Raw genomic sequence first — 20583 nt, forward strand, 5'->3', positions numbered from 1 at the left:
GGGCAGAAGAAATTTTTATAAGATAAGATAAGATACTTTATTGTCATTGTGTGAACGCAACGAAATTTTGTTGTTTTGCAAATTTGTTGTAGCATGAACAACTTATTGAAGCACTTTTTTTTGGGTTTTATTTTTTTTACAACAGTTGTGCTCTATAGTGAAAATCCTTTCTATCTGAGCAAGCATGAATCCCAGGCTTCTTGACAAGACCATGCATTCCTCCAACATCTTCCTTGATAACTGCAGTGCAGAGCATCTCCAGTCTTTTCAACCTGACCATTCTCTGTCCTCAAATTCAGTTGAATCAGGAATTTCCATGCTCAGAGAGAGAGAAAATGGAAACACAGGGACTCAACCAGAAAGTCCTTATTACAGCAGCAAAGCCTTTGGATCATGTTTGATCAGCACAAGTCTGCTAGAGTTCAACAGCAAACCATCCAGGGGCAGTTATATGGGACAGGTGTCTGCAAGCAGGTATTCATTACCAGGGGCCAATGGTAGATGTCCTCATGAGTGGCCCCAGAGTACTGGTCATCAAGCAAAGCGTGCTAGAGTTGAAAACATCATTAAGGGCATGACAGGCTCTGCTAGTATACATCCCACAGATGTGACCATGGAGGCAAGACAGCAGAAGAAATTAGGAAATATGCAGGAAAACAAAAAGACACAGGAATCACCTCACTGTAATGATCACACACAGAAAAGTGGAGCGGCTGGTGCCAGTCTTTTGAGTTCAGAGAACCAGACAACAAGGAAGCAGCTTCATGGAAAGCACAAGCTATTTAAACAACTCCAGATGAGGTTTACTCAGGATGATGAGGAAAATGAGTCTGAAGGCTTCAGTGATGAAAGTATTGTGGAAGAGTACTGTGCCACTTGGAATAATTCTCCTGACCCATTACCCAGTGATGCATTTACAGAAGTAGATGATGAGTGTGCTAAGTGCCATGGGTGGAAAACATCAATTCTGAGGAATTTCTTTAATTCCAAACCTGACAAAATAAATAAATGGATGGCAGATATTTTAAAGTATGAATTGACAAAATCTGTCAGCCAGAGTATTGACTCGATTTTCAAAAACATGCCGCTTTTTCAGAGGTGGCCAAATGTGGACGGGTGTGAAGAAACAGACAAGTCTCCCCTTAATCTTGATCAACAAGCATCCTTTGGTGAAGATACTAAATCAAGATGTTCAAGCTCTGAGAGGACAGTGGTCCAAGTACCAGAGGCTCAAAGCGAAGCTCTCTCTCTGGTCATACAAAAGCCTCAGATGGCCAGACCTAGTGTGGTTAACCTGCTGCCCATAATAGGACATCAGCAACATCCAAAGCCACCATTCCCCTTCAGCCATCACAGTGCTCTGTATGAAGGTCACACTTCAGCTAACATGCACAACAGTCCCCCAGTCACCACTATCAGAGGCTTCCAGGACACATATCCTTGGAGCTCAGTCAAAGTGAGGTCCAAGGTCAACTCTAGATCGATCAGGAGCTCCCAAGCTCACTCTATGGCAGTAGATCCAATGCTTCTGGAAAGTCTGTGTCTTCCTCACCTCAAGATGGAGTCTGCTGGTCTGCAGAGTGTGGTGAAGAACAGCTTGTTTGTGCTGAATGTATCCTTTGAGTTTCTACAAATATGTCCCTTGGAAAAATGCATGCATTGTTTGTGTGATATATTGGAATCAGTGTTGAATATTTAGCTTTCACTTGTTCCTTTCAGACCAGTGGATGGCATTGTTTTGGACTAGGTGGTGGCACTTCATTTTTAAAAGACGGCTTCTTTGGAGTTAAAAATGCATATACCTTTTGGTGCAATTGGCTTTAGATATAGATATTGCACCTTAGGCATCTATCTATCTTTGCTTCTTTGAGGTCTTAGTGGTGAATAATGAGACCTATGCTCACAAACCCCACCATGACTGCAGACATTTGTTACAAAAGGAGTCTGTTCATCAATACCAATTTTCTCTCCTTTTAAACATGGCCAATAACTTTGAGGCCTAGCATGGCTTACAGACTCCAATAACTGTTTCCTTTGATCTTGTGGACAACTCCAGAGAAAATTGCAATCTATCTTGGGGCATAATGATTTCTGGCAGGGCAAATGTTTGTGAAAATTAAAAGAAAGGATATGATTTTTCTGATGTGTAAGATATGCATATTGTGTCCTTAATACTGGTATATCAAGAAGGGTCTGACCACAAACCATCTGAAAAAAGCAAAGCTCATGTTCTTCTACACCCGCTACCCAAGCTCACTTGTCTTGAAAACCTTTTTCCACGATGTACAGGTGAGGAAATGCACATTATGAACACTTTTGTTACCTTAAATAGTATAAGTAAGTAAGATCTTAAAATATCAAGTACAATATATCCTTATATCCTCTCATGGATAGTTAGGAATATAGGAATCTTTATTAAGTGGTGTGATTCATGTTAACAGCATTAACCAAAAAATGACAAGTTGATAATGCAAACTGCTGCCATCATGTGGAAAAAACTTATTTTCTTCTTTTTTGTTTTTCATAATATTTAAGGTTTAATCAAATTTCATCTGCCGGGGGCTCTTGAATCAACTGAAAATTTGCTGTATAGCTCAAATTTCATAATTTTAAGGGTCTTTCACCCCACTTCCTGGCAAGCCGTCTTATCGGAGCCACAGCATTATGAAGACCCAGTAAATATTATGATTAACAAAACTACAGTATCCTCATTATTGCACCTCTTTAACCCACAAAAGTACAAAGATGAAAACAAACAGATGTGTTAAAACATACTTTATTAATTTTTCAAGTAAATTGACAAACACATTCTGTGAACTACTTAACCTTTTTTCCAATGTTACACACACAAAACACAAAATATTATACTGTGAAAAAAATGACTCAAACATATAGTAGCTTTCATTAGCACCAGGCAACATTGCTGTGACTCACCTTTCCTCTGTTTCGTCTCCAGTTCACACGTTGCATCACCTCTCAGCTCATCAAGTGGTTTAGTAACTTCAGGGAGTTCTACTACATCCAGATGGAGAAGTTCGCTCGGCATGCCATCATGGAGGGAGTACCCGATGTGAGGGACCTGTCAGTGGGAAGAGAATCGGAACTATTCAGGGCTCTCAACATGCACTACAACAAAGCCAACGACTTTGAGGTGAAGTATATGATGAAACCACAAAGTAACTTGACATAAGTATACTTTCATCTCTGTGACACAAACAAAAGGAGTCAATTACTGTATGTCTGGCTCAACATAAGTCCAGAGGAAGAGACTTAAGAGTATTCTTAGGCGAATGCCTTGTCGATTGACTGCTTGAGGTCTTGCAGCCACGTAGGCACATTTCAGAATAATTCCAAAATGATGCATTAACAGTAGAGACCGGATTGTGCTAGGAAGCCAGTTAGTGTTGTTTTCGTTGTATTTAACAGACAGGAGTTGGAGTAGTAGTGATTAGTTGTTTACTCCAGCTCAAGACAAGAAGGTTAAACCCAAGACCGGGTTTTTTTTCCCTCCTCAATTGTATCCGGCCAATTACTCCACTCTTCTGAGCCATCCTGGTCGCTGCTCCACCCCCTCTGCCGATCCGGGGAGGGCTGCAAACTACCACATGCCTCCTCTGATACATGTGGAGTCACCAGCCGCTTCTTTTCACCTGACAGTGAGGAGTTTCGCCAGGAGGACATAGCGCGTAGGAGGATCACGCTATTCCCCCCAGTCCCCCCCCCCAAACAGGCGCCCTGACTGACCAGAGGAGGCACTAGTGCAGCAACCAGGACACATACCCACATCCGGCTTCCTACCCGCAGACACGGCCAATTGTGTGTGTAGGGACGCCCAACCAAGCCGGAGGTAATGCTGGAATTCGAACCGGCGATCCCCATGTTGGTAGGCAATGGAATAGACTGCTACGCTACCCAGATGCCCCAAGACCGGGTTTTTAAGTGTGTCCAAGACCCATTTCCTAATAACATCTTTTGCAGTACAAACAGGTACATGCATGTTTCTGTTCTCAGGACCAGCATTGCTGATCTCATATCAGTTTTTTGTCTTTGAGAAAAACTGAGAGGTATTATCAGGGCTGCAGAGCAGTTAGAGGGCCTATCATTTACATTTCCTCATTTAGCAGAAAGATTTACAAAACTGATTTCGTCCGTACTTAGCAGATAAATTGGTAGACGTTAGCGACATCAAACATTAGTAACATCTACAAGGAAATAGTGTTTTCAGATTTGATAGTACTGAGTAAGTTTATGTGGTTGTTTAGTATCAGCTGGACTTGGAAATATTTCACTTCAGTCTCAAGAAATAAAATATGAAACATGCTAGCAATATTATAATGTGAGTGGCACTGTGATAGAGCAGTCATGTTTGGCTCACATACATGAGCAGCAGTTTATAGTCAACATAAACTGAAGTCGGAAATGACTAATAGGTTGGGAGTCTATTAGTCATTTCCAAAGTGCAATCCCCCCCCCCCCAGTAAAACAGAACCCAGTGGTTTTCAATCTTAGAATGCATTTCTATTTTTCATGATTAACTTATGCCAGTGGTTTTCTCAGTCAAGTCCTCAGGTACCTTTTTTTTTGGGGGGGGGGGATTTTTTAAATTTCTATACCTTTTATTAGGCAGTGACAATGGAGGCAGACAGGAAATGGGGAGTGAGAGAGTAAGACATGCAACAAAGGTCACCGGCTGGATTTGAACCTGCAACGGTTGCCACCATGTGATACCAACCCTAACCATTTGACCATGGAGGAACCCCCAACTGCTGGTTTTCTATTCTACCGAGTAGCTAATTACGTTCACGTTTTGTGTCAGGTATTCCAGCCGTCTAATCACGACAGGTGACTGTAATTAATTACCCGATGGAACAGAAAACCTGTAGTGGGGGGGGGGCTGCACCCACCACTAGGGGGAGCTGCAGTCCCCACAGTGTAGGACGAAAAAAGTAAACAATCGTCCACTGGTGAACGAGTCAATAGATTAATTTTCGTCAACATAAGAACGAAATGTCGTGATATCATGTTGCATGGTACAGGGGGTTTCTGAGGATTGGGTTGAGAATCACTGACCTATACCCCGTACATGGGCTTAATGTACCTAAACGTGTTAACATGGCAAAAGCAAATACCACAGATCGAGATGGCCTTCAAATTTACTTAATTATAATCATATCATGACGTGAATTTCAAAAGTGTTACATTGTGGTGATACACAAATGAGGGTAGATTCACCAGGGGCTGCTGCTCCTTTAAGGCGGACATTCGGAGTGCTGACGTAGGCACTGCAGAGGTTTCCGGGATGGAGGTGTCGCAGTAAATTTGTTCCGGCCGGGGAAAAACTTCCGGATGACGCGACAATGGCGTTCTAATCAGCTGTTCGGGTAGCGTTCGGTATGGGTTAGAATTTTCAGTGGCAGCGTTGCTAGGGCGGTTACTATGAAATGTGGCTGGTGAGCGCTCGTGCATTAACGTGCGGTTTTTTTGCTTGTCACAGACGTCATTTCACCTGACTACAAGAGCGCGAGTTGGACAGACGCATATCTGTCCAGCTAGTATCTAGCTGCTAGCAAGCTAATGTCTGACTATAGCTAATGCGATCGGTAGAGACTAGCTAACTGTTAAGTTTACAGACACTAAAGTATTAGAAAGCAACGTTGATTTAAATCGCTTGTCAATAATAGAAATAACAGTAGAACTGATGAGGAGTATGCCCACAAAAGCAATGCAGTGGTCTTTGAAAACAGCAATATAGCCAGAGGTGGGAGATACGCGTCTGTCCAACTCGCGCTCTTGTAGTCTGAGGCGAAATTACGTCTCGTGACAAGCAAAAAACCACGTTAATGCACGAGCGCTCACCAGCCACCTTTCATAGTAACCGCCCTAGCAACGCTGCCACTGAAAATTCGAACCCATACCGAACCCATCGAACAGCTGATTAGAACGCCATTGTCGCGTCATCCGGAACTTTTTCCCTGGCCGGAACAAATTTACTGGACAGAGCCATGTTTGCAGCAGCCTAGTAGTGGTTAGCAGGTTGCCACGACAGATTGTGCTGTATCGATGTTGTTTTGTGTGGCGAGTTAACGGAATTGACTCGACTCGATCTCTCCGTCTCCTCATTCCAGCGCTCCCACAACATTTAATATTTTCGCTTTTCTGGAGCATAAAATGATTTGGTAACGTCAGCATGGGTTGCTGAACGGCAGTGAGAAAGTAAAAAACTCATTTTAGTGTTCAGTGATTTGTTATTCACGTCACTAAATAGCGGTCAGAATTATTACAGAATTTCACATAGCACCTTTAGGTACGGTTATAACCCCTTTTCACCAACGCGAAGCTAGTTCTAGCTCTGGGCCGATGCTAGTGCCGGTTTGCAGTTGGTTCAACTTGCGGACCTTCTAACAACCGATTTGCTTTTCCACGGGTCAGAGAAGGCACGAGAGCTACGTCATTACGTCACTGTATATGTCTCCGAAGATGGGTTGAGAAATCAACTGTAGATTTCAAGGTGTTTTTTTTACAAGTTTCGTATGCTAATCTCATCATTAAATTCACATCTATGAATTTTTGAGGCGTCAAATTTAGTATGCAGATTTGCAATACTGGTAGTTTTACTAAAATTGATGGTGAATCGAAAATTTGCTCCAACGTTTTCGGAGTTGAGAAGTTCCAAAAACTGGTGACCTGCCGGCCAGACCAGTCACGCTCGCAGACCCCGCTGTGAGCTGGCTGGAGCGCTCTCAAGAGACTGGTCTCGTTGGTCAGAGGCTTTTATTTCCCTGTTGACGGATGGTTTGTTTAGATATAACACAAATGTCCATTATAAAATTAAAGGAACATGTGATTATTTGCCTTGTTCTCCTGCGGGGTGATTAGTCTGAAATGTAAAAGGTTTGGGGGCGTCCAGGAAGCGTGGCGGTCTATTCCGTTGCCGACCAAGGCGGCATAGTGCAACCAGTGACAGACCGGAGAGGAGAACCGCAATCATTGCTAGAGAACTGAAGAAATGCAGGACTGACATAGCTGCTCTTTCTGAAACCTGACGGGCAGACGAAAGACAACTGAAAGAGGAGAAGGGCGGCTACACTCTCTTCTGGGAAGGAAAAGCTGCTAATGAGCCCAGGATCCATGGTGTTGGATGTGCCATCAGGAACCATATCATCAGCCACCTGTCTGAACTTCCTGTGAGGATCAGTGAGCATCTCATGACCATCCATCTAAGGCTTGTCAACAACCAGAGGGCAACAGTTTTGAATGCCTATGCCCCTACTATAGACTCTGAACAGGAAGTAAAAGAGACTTTCTGTGCCTTAGACGCGACAGTCAAGAATCCCTGAGGATAAGATTATTCTCCAATGAGACTTCAACGCCAGGGTTGGCCGGGATCAACACCTCTGGAAGGGCACTATAGGAAAGGAAGGCATTGGGAACATTGACTCCAATTGAGTTCTGCTTCTTAGAAAATGTGCTCAGTACGACCTCACCATCACTAACACTCTGTTTCACCAGAAAAACAAATTTAAGGCATCTTGGAGACAGCCCTGCTCCAAACAGTGGCATCTCCTTGACTATGTCATTGTACAAATCAGGGACTGCCGTGACGTGAACATCGCAAGGGCCATGACTGATGCAGATGACTGCTGGACGGATCGCCTCACCCACTCCACGATGTCCATCAAAGTCAAGAGGAAGAGGAGGGTTCAAGACTGAACCTTGAAAACCTGAATGAAACTGCCACCCAGCAGTGATTCCAGGCCTCTCTTGGGGAAACTCTCCAACAGGAAGATCCTGATGCAAAAGCACCCTTGGGTACAAGTCCAGAAAACACCAGGACTGGTTTGATGAGAATGACACAGCGATAGAACAGCTCATCTCCAAGAAAAGGGAAGCCTTTCATGCCTGGAAAAATGATGTAACCTGCAAGGCTAAAAGAGTGGCTCACTCCAGAGCCAAGGCGGACGTCTAGAGACAGGTGAGAGAGCTTAAGAACTTTTGGTGGACAGAAAAGGCTCCCAAAATCCAGCAACTGGCATACTTGGGTGACACCAGAGGCTTTTTCAGCACAACTAAGGCCATCTATGGTCCAAACAACCGCGGCTTAAACCCCTCTGCACTCAAAGAATGGGCAGGAGCTGCTGAAGGACAATGAGTCCATTAACACCCGATGGAGGGGGCACTTACAGGAACTCCTTAACCGCAACAGCAAAGCTGAACCAGACATTACATTGCCAGCCACATTCCCCAGAGTCCCATCGTAGAAGACATTGGGGAACCTTCCACCATGACAGAGGTTCGATGCCATCAGGAGCCTTAACAACAACAAAGGCACCAGCCCTGATAGGATCCCAGCTGAGATCTTAAAGAAAGGTGGACCAGAGCTCCTGTACCACCTCCATGCCCTCCCCCTCAAGGTCTGGGAAAAAGAAGAACTTCCCTCAGAGCCCGGGGATGCTCTACTAGTGGCGATATTCAAGAAAGGGGACAAGGCAGAATGTGGAAACTATAGGGGCATCTCACTCCTGTCAACAACAGGCAAAGCCCTCACTCACATCCTCACAAACTGACTAATACCACTGGCTCAGGAAGTATTTCCAGAATCTCAGTGTGGCTTCCGCCTATCCAGAGGTACAGCAGACATGATATTTACAGCACGCCAACTCCAGGAAAAATGCTGTGAACAAAGGCAGCCTTTGTACAGAGCTTTCATAGACCTGACAAAGACCTTTGTGTCAGTAGACCATCAGGCTCTGTGGCACATACTATCAAGACATGGCTGATCTGACAAATCCATCAGAATATTGAGGCTTCTAAATGACAGCATGTCAGTCACAGTGCTCAGCAACAGCAGCTCTGAGTCAGAGCCCTTCACTGTGGAAACAGGGGTCAAACAGGGATGCTCATTGCACCCATCCCGTTTGCCATCTTTATTGCTGCCATACTCCACCTCATTGGCGAAGAGCTGCCACGGGGGATCCCAGTCCTATACAGAACTGACAGCAGGCTCTTCAACCTTAATAGGCTCAAGGCCAAAAACAAAGTCTGCAACACCACCATCATGGAGCGCAAGTACGCAGACAACAACGCTAGCGCAGCACATGCCACAGAAGACCTCCAGGACATTCTGAATGCCTTTGCCAAGGCATACAGAGCTTTGGGTCTAGCATTAAACATCAGGAAGACACAGGTCTCATATCAACCTCCACCCAACTAGCCATCTACACAGCCCGCCATAAAAGTGGAAAACAAAATTATTGAAAATGTTGATCACGTCCCATACCTCCACAGCCTTCTCCCCTCAAAAGCTGACATCGACTCTGAGGTCACCCATCGCCTGAGTTGTGCCAGCGGCGTTTACGCCAGACTCAGGAAAAGTCTTTGAAGACCGAGACCTAAAGGCTCAAACAAAACTCCTGGTCTACAGAGCTGTTGTTCCTTCCACCCTGCTGTATGGAGCAGAGTCATGGACCACCTACAGCAGGCACCTGAGAGCCCTGGAACAATACCACCAAAGATCCTTAAGAAAAGATCCTGAGGATCGGCTGGAGGGACAAAGACTTAGACTACTTTTATTGTCATTGCCTCATATGCATGTCTCATACATACAAGGGAACAAAATTATGTTTCACAAGGACCACAGCGTCGCATAAAAACAAATAACACACAATAAATATTAAAAACAAAAAGTGCATTAAAAGCAAAATTTACTTCACAGACCTAAACAAAAGCATTCGTTTAACTAAGTGAGCAGTTAAAAACAATGTGCCCATGTTCAACATGCTTTCAAATAATGAGCTGTGGGGCACAATTATGTTGGCTCCATGCCAACCTTTTCCTTTTCATTATCACAACCTGTGTCTGGAACTGTACAGCTTGTATAAATTCTACTAAAATTATACTGTTTCCACCTGGAAAACAACACAGATACATCAAATGTAGTTTTCCATGACATGCACGTGAAGAGCTGCTTGTCTCGTCATCCTCAGTGAGTGATTGTGTTGATGGAGAAATAAATTGAGAGTTCGAAGAGAAAGAAACTTCTGTTTTTCGGCATTCGTTTTTTTTATAATTGGTTACAGAAGTTACACGAGTTGATTACAGAGAAAAAATAATATTCAGCTCAGTTGTACCAATTTTTTAAATTTTTATTTGCAGTGATAGAGCTAGGGAAAAGATGGCCACAGCTCAGGTTGGACCTGAATAGTCTTTGGGAAGAAGTGGTGGAGTACAAGGTAGTTGGCAGGGCACAACTTCCCAAGAAAGCAAAAATTGACAGGTTTTGGGCTATTATTGGAAGAGATGCAAGGCACTTTTGTGTATACCACACAGCATTGCATTGTCAGAGGGTGTTCAGCATGGACAGAAAGATACTGACAGAATAGAATGAGGATGGACAACTCTACCCTTTGCTCACTCCTTTCTTGCAAATTGAATGTCACAGGTTTGGCCCAGACCTATGCTCCCTCAAGGATGGTGCTGCAGGCTGCAAAGCGTTGCACTTTTAACTGCAATAAACATTTGCTGATAGTAGCCACAGAGGGCAGTGGCGTGCACACTCTCTAAGGCAGTGATTCTCACCAGAGGGGCGAATTATTCTTTTTTTTTTAATAAATTTATTTCTGATTTTTCCCTTTTTTCTCCCAATTTAGTGGCCAATCGATCCCTATTTTAATTCAAACACCCACCCTCGCACTGTATGCGTTCGCCAACTCCATCTCTCCGGGCCGGCAGTCTCGGAGACCGCCTCGCCACTTTCGTGACAAGGCGACTCCGAGCCGAACCACTGTTTCTTCCAACACACACAGAGACGCATTCACGTGACGAACACAAGCCGACTCCGCCCCCCTCCCGAAGACAGCGTTGCCAATGATCGCTGCTTCGTCGAGTCCGGCCATAGTCGGATCTGACGAGACCGGGGCGCGAACCCCAGTCCCCAGTGGGCAACTGTATCGGGGCGAATTATTCTGTATTCTGTCCTGAGATTCTTAAAATTAAAAGTATTTAACATTAAAATGATGTTGCAGTGTATTTTTTTTAAAATTACTATTTTGTTATTTTCATTCTTTAAAATCACCAGAATACAGGAAACAAAGTCTCTGAAACTAAACATTTTCGGGGGAAGTATATCACGCAGTTCGTCTGATATTCCCACTAAATGTCAAAAATGAACCCATCCATCCATTATCCAAACCGCTTATCCTGCTCTCAGGGTCGCGGGGATACTGGAGCCTATCCCCGCGACCCTGCAAATAAACGCCCCATTCATGCAGAGCAAAATTTTGTGCTGTATGTATGTAACATACAGTAATACCTCCTTATTAAGTTATTCAGTGATGTGTGAATAAACTGTACCAAAAAAAAAAGGTGCTTGATTTAAAATGGCCTGAAGGGTCAACGGTTTTGATCTCACAGATGGCCATTTTCTCCTGCAGTCATTCTCCACTTATTGCGTTTAGGTTACAGAAACATGCATAGGCCAAAAGTATGCGAGTGCCCCAGGCCTAAATGATGAAAGAAGAAAATGCATTCACTTAATCGCCACATGCACTCACAGGCTTACCCATTTCTGAAGATCTACAATTTTGAAATTGGTGTCTATTGATTTTTTTGAAAATTTTGTGGAATTATTGTTGTTCCGTTTGTTTTTTGTTGTTTTGTAGTTTCTTTTTGTGAGTGATGTCTCCAAGTGCTTGAAGCTGCTGTGTACCGGAGTGAAATTCCTTGTGTGCATGCACACTTGGCCAATAAAGTTGATTTTGATTCCATTGTTGACACTATGGCCAGGGATTTGATCATTTGTTGGACTTTGAGAGTACTTTCTGACAGATAACAGATTAAACATGAAAAGCTTGCCATAGCGGTTGCCGTGTTCTGACTTAGATTAAAAAATAGTAAAAAAAAAAATTGACATGTGCGATACAAATTAAGCCGGAGATACAGATGGGGTTGTGACAGTAGGGTCAGGCTAGAGAATATGGCTGGTCATGACTGCTAGGAGTCATCAATTAGCGCTGATCGCAGACCTTGATATGAAAAGCCCGTCTTCATATTGAAAAATCAGTGGTGTTTAACAGAAACCAACAGCAACAATGCAGTTGTTTGACCACATCGTCACTTTAATAATCTTATACAAAACAATAAGTTTGATGTTGAAAAATGGACATGCTAGATTTTGAATGAATTTTCACAATATTTACACAAATTGTAAAATAACCATTAAAATCAAGTAATTTTTATAATTTATTTATGATTTCTCCCGTTTTCTCCTAATTTAGTGGCTAATCGCTCCCTATTCTTGTTCAAACACCCACCCTCGTACTGCATGCGTTCGCCAACTACATCTCTCCGGCCGGCAGTCTCAAAGGAGACCCCTCGCTACTTCCGTGACAAGGCAAATCCAGGCCGAACCACTGCTTTTTCCGACACACCCAGAGACGCATTCATGTGACAAACACAAGCCGACTCCGCCCCCTCCCGAAGACAGCGCTGCCAATTATTGCTGCTTATTGGATGGTAAGCGAACAATCAGTTCTTGTAGTCAACGTGTTGGATGTAGGAGAAATGGGCAGGAGTAAAGAAATGAGCAACTTTGACATCGGCCAAATTGTTATGGCCAGGCGACTGGGTCAGAGCATCTCTGAAACAGCAAGGCTTGTGGGGTGTTCCCGGTCAGCATTGGTGAGGACCTACAGACAGTAGTCCGAGAAGGGACTAACTAAAAACCAGTGACAGGGTCATGGGCGCCCAAGGCTCACTGATGCGTGAGGGCAATTAAGACTATCCCGTCTAGTCCAAACCAACAGGTCTACTGTGGCAGAATTCTCAGAAAAATTTTAATGATCATTACAGGAGGAATGTGTCGAAACAGTGCATTGCAACCTGTGGTGTATGGGGCTGCGTAGCCACAGACCGGTCAGAATGCCCATGATGACCCGTCCACCATCAAAAGCACCTACACTGGGCACGCGTGCGTTGGAACTGGACCTTGGAGCAGTCGAAAAGGTTAGCCTAGTCCAATGAGTCCCGTTTTCTTTTAGATCACGCGGATGGCCATGTACATGTTAGCTGTTTACCTGGGGAAGTGACGGCACCAGGATGCACTGTGGGAAGACAACAAGCCAGTGGAGAGAGTGTGATGCTCTGGGCAATGTTCTGCTGGGAAACCCTGGGTCAAGCCATTTATGTGGACGTCAGTTGGACATGTGCCACCTACCTAAACATCGTTGCAGACCAAGTACACCCCTTCATGGCAATGGTATTCCCTGATGGAAGTGGCCTCTTTCAGCAAGATAATTCTCTGCCACATTGCACACATTGTTCGGGAATGGTTTGAGGAAAATGATTACGTGTTCAAGGTGTTGCGATGGTCTCCAAATTCTCTGGATCTCAATCCAATTAAGTATTTGTGGGATGTGCTGGACTGACAAGAGTGATCCATGGTGGCTCCACCTCGCCAATTACAGAACTTGAAGGATCTGCTGCTAATGTTTTGGTGCCAGAAACCACAGGACACCTTCAGAGGTCTTGTAGAGTCCGTGCCTCAGCAAGTCGGTGCGGTTTTGGCGGCACACGGAGGACCAACAGCATATTAGGCAGGTGGTCATAAAGTTTTCGCTTAGGTGAACCAAATAACGATCATCTCCAAACAAGGGCACATGTCAAGGTCTGGGTACATTAAATGGTAAGCAAACAATCAGTTGTTGTCATCATGTTGGATCTGGAGAAACGGGCAGAAGTAAAGACATGAGCAACTTTGACAAGTTTGTTGGATTTGACAACTTTGACAGATGCGCTGGACCAACAAGTCTGATCTACGGCAGCTCCACCGCACAACATACAGGACTTGAAGGATCTGCTGCTAATGTTTTGGTGCCAGATACCACAGGACACCTTCAGGGGTCTTGAACAGTCCATGACTTGGCAGGTCAGCGCTGTTTTGGCGGCACACGGAGGACCAGCAGCATATTAGGCAGGTGGTAATGTTTTCGCAAAGGTGAACCGAATAACAATCATCTCCAAACAAGGGCGCATGTCAAGATCTGGGTAGATAGATGGTAAGCAAACAATCAGATCTCATAGTCAACATGTTGGATACGGGAGAAATGGGCGCCCATTTCTCCCGTATCCAACCTGAGTGACTTCGACAAGGGCCAAATTGTTATGGCCAGACGCCTGGGTCAGAGCAGCTCTGAAATGGCAAGGTTTGTGGGGTGTTCCTGCTCAGCAATGGTATCTACTGACAGTGATCCAAGGAAAGACAAACCACAAACTGGTGACGGTGTTGGGCACCCAAAGCTCATTGATACATAAGGGCAAAGAAGGCTATCCCGTCTGGTCCGAACCGACAGAAGGTCTACCGTGGCACAAGTCACAGAAAATTTTAATGATGGTTACAGGAGGAATGTGTTAAAACACAGTGCAATGCAACTTGCTGTGTATGGGGCTGCGTAGCTGCAGAGCGGTCAGAGTGCTCATGATGAGCCCTGTCCACCATTGAAAGCAACTACATTGGGCAGGCGAGCATCAGAACTGGACCTTGGAGCAATGGAATTAAGTTGCCTGGTCTGAAGAATCCTGATTTCTTTTAGATCACTTGGATGGCTGTGTACTTTGGGATGGCAACAGGATGCACTGTAGGAAGATGACAAGCCGGTGGAAGGAGTGTGATGCTCCGGGCATTGTTCTGCTGGGAAACCCTGGGTCCAGCCATTCATGGGGCCAATTTGACAATGTCAATTTGACATGTGCCAATTACCTAAACATTGTTGCAGATCAGGTACACTCCTTCATGGCAATGATATTCCCTGATGGCAGTGGCCTCTTTCAGCAGAATAATGCGCCCTGCCACACTTCACACTTTGTTCAGGAATGGTTTGAGGAACCCAATGAAGTGTTCAAGGTGTTGCTCTGGCCTTCAAATTCTCCCGATCTCAATTGATTGAGCAACTGTTGAACCAACAAGTCCGATCCATGGCAGCTTCACCTCATAACTCAAAGGACTTGAAGGATCTTCTGCTGATGTTTTGATGCCAGATACCACAGCACACCTTCAGGGGTCCTGTAAAATCTGTGCCTTGGTGGGTCGGTGCTTTTTTTAGCGACACACAGAGGACCAACAGCATATTAGGCAGGTGGTCATAATGTTTTGGCTCAGATGGTACTCAACCATGTGCCATGAAGGGCCAAGAGTACACAGGCTTTCATTCCAATGGGACTCCAAACCACCTGATACCCTCGGCTCTTAATTGCACAAGATTGGGTACCACTGAGTTAAGCAGTGAATGTAACTTACTGCAATTTTAAACAATTGCTGTGTTGTATTAATTTAATCAGTAAATTTAAGTGACAATAATCAATGGGTGTTAAAGGTCTTTAAAGCTACAATCCTGAAGATTTATATGCAAGCAAAAGTAATTTTTGATACTTTCTAACAATGGCATATTTAAAAAGTAACTAAACCCTACACTATTTTAGTGAGTTTGCTTACATCTACAGGTTAACCATATAAAGGTTAAAAACATGTCAGGCTGGTCTTGGTACGCTATGTTAGCATAGCAGGAAAAACACAGCTGATGTTATTAGCTGCAGCTAATAACATTAATATTGGCTGTTTGATTTAGGTGTGCCAGCACACCTTTATGCATTGACAGACTTACAAAGCCAGCTACTAACAATTGCCAATAGTACTGTCAATGGTGGTTCTTTGGCACACAGACCAATAATTAATTTAATTAATTGTAGCTGTGTTTATCCTGCTAGGCTAACATTACAGTGTACCTAGACCAGCCTGGCTTGTCCCAAACCTTTAGATGGATTTTAACCTGTAGACATCAGCCAACTCATCAAAATGGTCTCAGGTTTAGTTTCTCTTTAAGACAATACCCCGACCATGGATATCCAAACATTACGCTTTTATACTTGCTGTCTGGTAGGACTTCAGGGAAAAATGATAGCACATAGGATTTCATGATCGTCAAAACGGCAATCTTCAGGATTGTAGCGGTAATTGAAAGGATCAAAATGTAAACAAATATACATGCCATCGAACATGTTTCAGCATGGTGTGCCAAATCTCAATTATGTACTTGGGATTCAAAGTAAAATTGAACAAAAATGTAGACTTGATGAGACTGTTCCTCCAACTGTTTTTTTTAGAATAGAATAGAATAGAATAGAATATCATAGAATAGAACTTCACTGTCCAGCCGAGGCCGGAAAATCACCTTTGGCCTAACTAGATACAATAAAAACATCACATTAAATCAACACAGCAAATCTCATCACATCACACAATTATACAACAATTCATACAACATACACACAGTGTACAGCATACATTCAATGCAGAAGAGAGCAGATTAATGCAGTTTGTTAATGAAATTTAACACACAGGAACAAAAGATCGCTTCTAGATCTTTTTGTTTCTGTAGCGTTACCCTGAGGGGAGAAACTCAAAAACAGTATGGAGGGGGTGTTTAGTGTCGCCAATGATGGACAAAGTTTTCTTATGTATAGCTGTACTGTAAAGGTCATCCATTGATTTCTATTGGCGGCTTATCTTTCCTGCTGTTTTGACGATCCTGGCAAGCTTGTTTATGTTTGTTAGTGTCAAATGTCTATACCAGAGATATTAAACACAAGAATACTATATCAGGCTGACACTTTTACCAAAATGTTATGGCTGACCCAAAACCGCTTCAATTTCCTAATTAAAAACAGTCTCTGGGGGGGCCCCAGTGGCTCACCTGGTAGAGCGAGTACCACATAAGGCCATGTCTTTATTGCAGCAGCCTGGGTTCAAATCCGGCCTGGGCCCTTCGCTGCATGTAATCCTCTCTCTGTCCCCTGCCTTTCCTGTCGCTCCCCACTGTCACAATAAAGCAGAAAATGCCGAAAAAATAATCTGGAAAAAAAAAGTCTCTTGAACTTTCTTATACAGTGCATCCGGAAAGTATTCACATCCCTTCACTTTCCCCACATTTTGTTGTTACAGCCTTATTCCAAAATGGATTAAATTCATTTTTTTCCTCATCAATCTACATACAATACCCCATAGTGACAAAGCGAAAAAGGTTTTGTAGAAATTTTTGCAAATTTATTAAAAATAAAAAACTGAAATATTGCATGTACATAAGTATTCACACCCTTTATTCAGTACTTGGTTGAGGCACCCTTGGCAGCGATTACAGCCTCAAGTCTACTTGGGTATGAAGCTATAAGCTTGGCACACCTATATTTATGGGTATTTTTCCCATTCTTGTCTGCAGATCCTCTCGAGCTCTGTAAGGTTAGATGGGGAGCGTTGCTGCACAGCTATTTTCAGGTCTTTCCAGAGATGTTCAATGGGGTTCAAGTCTGGGCTCTGGCTGGGCCACTCAAGGACATTCACAGACTTGTCCTGAAGCCACCCCTTTATTGTCTTGGCTGTGTGCTTAGGGTCGTTGTCGTGTTGAAAGGTAAACCTTTGCCCCAGTCTGAGGTCCTGAGTGCTCTGGAGCAGGTTTTCATCAAGGATCTCTCTGTACTTTGCTCCATTCATCTTTCCCTCGATCCTGACTAGTCTCCCAGTTCCTGCCGCTGAAAAACATCCCCACAGCATGATGCTGCCACCACCATGCTTCACTGTAGGGATAGTATTAGCAAGGTGATGAGTGCTGTTGCAGCTAGAAAAGCGCTATACAAAATGCAACTTGATTGATTGATGAGAGGTGCCTGGTTTCCTCCAGGCGTGACGTTTGGCATTCAGGCCAAAGAGTTCAATCTTGGTTTCATCAGACCAGAGAATCTTGTTTCTCATGGTCTAAGAGTCCTTTAGGTGCTTTCTGGCAAACTCCAAGCGGGCTGTCATGTATTTTTTACTGAGCAGAGGGTTTCGTCTGGCCACTCTACCATAAAGGCCTGATTGGTGGAGTGCTGCAGAGATAGTTGTACTTCTGGAAGGTTCTCCCATCTCCACAGAGGAACGCTGGAGCTGTCAAGAGTGACCATCGGGTTCTTGGTCACCTCCCTGACCAAGGCCCTTCTCCCCCGATTGCTCAGTTTGGCTGGGCGGCCAGCTCTAGGAAGAGTCCTGGTGGATCCAAACTTCTTCCATTTATGAATGATGGAAACCACTGTGCTCTTCGGGACCTTCAAAGCTGTAGAAATTTTTTTGTACCCTTCCCCAGATCTGTGCCTCGATACAATCCTGTCTCAGATGTCCACAGACAATTCCTTTGACTTAATGGCTTGGTTTCTGCTCTGACATGCAGTCAACAGTGAGACCTTATATAGACAGGTGTGTGCCTTTCCAAATCATGTCCAATCAATTGAATTTACTACGGGTGGACTCCAATCAAGATGTAGAAACATCTCAAGGATGATCAGTGGAAACAGGATGAACCTGAGCTCAATTTTGAGTGTTATAGCAAAGGGCGTGACTACTTATGTACATGCAATGTTTCAGTTTTTTATTTTTGATAAATTTGCAAAAATTTCTACAAAACCCTTTTCACTTTGTTATTATGGGGTATTGTGTGTAGATTGATGAGAAAAAAAAGGAATTTAATCCATTTTGGAATAAGGCTGTAACATAAAATGTGTGGAAAGTGAAGGGGTGTGAATACTTTCCGGATGCACTGTATATAGAATCAACATTGTACGTGAAACTCAATTTGTCATCCATGTGTGTCCCTAGATACTTAAGGAAAAGTTAACAAAGGTAAGCAAATACTTGTGAAGGTGTGATGAACGGTGTTTGAGTATCAAGATTTAAGACTACCTCGTCAGTTGTTCAAAGACCGATTAAGTGTGAAGTGCCTATCCTGTTTATTGGCGGCTACACCAAGTGCCTCGTTTCCAAAACTACAGTGAAAAAGGAAAACACGAGTTTGCTGTGTACTGTTCGAAAATAAGCATGCTTTCTCCTTTAGATTGCATCTTATTCAGCTATAAAAGCTAAACTGTTGGACAGTATATTATGTGACCCACAGTAATAGCTTTCAGCTGTATGTTTTCATGTAATCAAATTTCTGGTGTCGTGAAAAAATGTCTCAGGGTCAGGCACGCCAACTGGCCCATACTGAAATATGTAGATTATGTGAGTAAACCCTACAGAAAAAGTGATGGGTTCACTTCAAATTCTTTCTACCAAATAGTGAGATTGATGAAAATGCCAATACAATTGTTCCTTGTAGGACTTGGGAAGACGTGCAAGCTTTTTACAAAATTTACAGCACTTAAACCACACAATAATACCTCTCCAAACACCTAAAGACGACACTGAACGGAAAATTGGAACGTACTCATACCAGCATATCCTGTCAACACTGGTATGCATACTGGTCACCAGTTCTCGAGGTTAATTTGTCATACATCAGTTAGGGTCTTTGAATTTTTACTTGAATTCACAGGTGCAGTTTCTACGAAAATGGGTTAAAGATGCTACTATTTAATTAATCATAGGCTTGCTGTAACTGACAGGAATGTAGTGACGCAATAAAAACAAAACACAAATTCTCTTTGAGAAGTTTGCATCCCTCTGCATTCTTTCCACATATGACTTACCTTATTTGGAAATTCACAATTTGGTCATTCAAAATATAAGACTACATATTTAGCACTCTCATTCAACTTCTCTTTCATCCACACTGGAACAAACACAGAATAACATGTTAATATCTAGTCATATGGTCTTGATTCTTTTTTTCTGATGATCAACAGGTCCCTGACAGATTCCTCGAGGTAGCAGAAATTACACTGAAGGAGTTTTATATTGCCATTTCAATGGGCAAAGACAATGACCCATCCTGGAAAAAGGCAATATACAAGGTAATATGTAAATTGGACAGTGATGTGCCAGCTGGATTAAAAACTCAGCACACTGGATAAAAGTCAGGCAAGAGTGCATTTCATGTGTTATTGCATTATGTGTCAGACACAGGTAGCTTTGAATTGTGTAAATGGTTTTTTTTTAACCCTGATGTGCAAACATATTTTATGGAAATTCAACCTGCATATTGTTGAACCTATTTGAAAAACAAGAGCATCAATAGGGAGATTTCATCTCTTTTTGTGTGAACTTTGATAGAAAAGCAAAATGCTTTAAATGTACACATCTTAATAAGATAGCAGCATTAAAAAGTAACTAAACCTATAACCCTTCTAGTGAGTTTGCTGACATCTGGTTAAAAACCATCTTAAGATTAAAAACATGGCAGGCTGGTCTTGGTATTCTGTGATGTTAGCATAGCAGGATAAACACAGCTGCAGCTAATAACATTAATAATGGCTCTGTCGGGATGTAGGTGTGATAAAGAACCAGCATTGACAGTACTATTGACAGTTGTTTCGTGCTCTCTCTCTCTCACTGCCAATAGATGTGCTGGTACAACCACTATTAATATTAGCTGCAAGCTGTGTTTATTCTGCTATGCTTACATCACAGAGTACCAAAACCAGCCTGCCATGTTTATAATCTTTAGATGGGTTTTTAACCTGTAGATGTCAGCAGCTTCACTAAATTTATATAGGGTTTAATTGCTCTAAAAAGCAATCAAATCCTATATAAGGAGGCACCACATTTTGGGTGAACATTTTAGACATCAC

At 43.2% G+C, this 20583-nt stretch overlaps 1 protein-coding gene across 1 annotated transcript; it reads left to right on the forward strand.

Moving 5' to 3' along the window:
* Positions 1 to 184: 184 nt before the first annotated feature.
* Positions 185 to 19866, forward strand: LOC130124818 (prospero homeobox protein 1-like). Its single transcript, XM_056294167.1, has 4 exons — positions 185 to 1612; positions 2188 to 2289; positions 2957 to 3151; positions 19699 to 19866. The coding sequence occupies exons 1-4, from the start codon at positions 185 to 187 to the stop codon at positions 19864 to 19866; spliced, it is 1893 nt and encodes a 630-aa protein (XP_056150142.1).
* The last annotated feature ends 717 nt before the right edge of the window (positions 19867 to 20583 follow it).

This window comes from Lampris incognitus, chromosome 15 (assembly GCF_029633865.1).
Source record: "Lampris incognitus isolate fLamInc1 chromosome 15, fLamInc1.hap2, whole genome shotgun sequence".
Lineage (NCBI taxonomy): Eukaryota > Metazoa > Chordata > Actinopteri > Lampriformes > Lampridae > Lampris > Lampris incognitus.

Coding starts and splice junctions, on each gene's coding strand:
- LOC130124818 (XM_056294167.1), top strand. CDS start 185: ATGAATCCCAGGCTTCTTGACAAGACCATGCATTCCTCCAACATCTTC. Junction 1,613..2,187: donor ACAGCTTGTTTGTGCTGAAT/GTATCCTTTGAG, acceptor TGGTATATCAAG/AAGGGTCTGACCACAAACCA. Junction 2,290..2,956: donor CCTTTTTCCACGATGTACAG/GTGAGGAAATGC, acceptor TTTCGTCTCCAG/TTCACACGTTGCATCACCTC.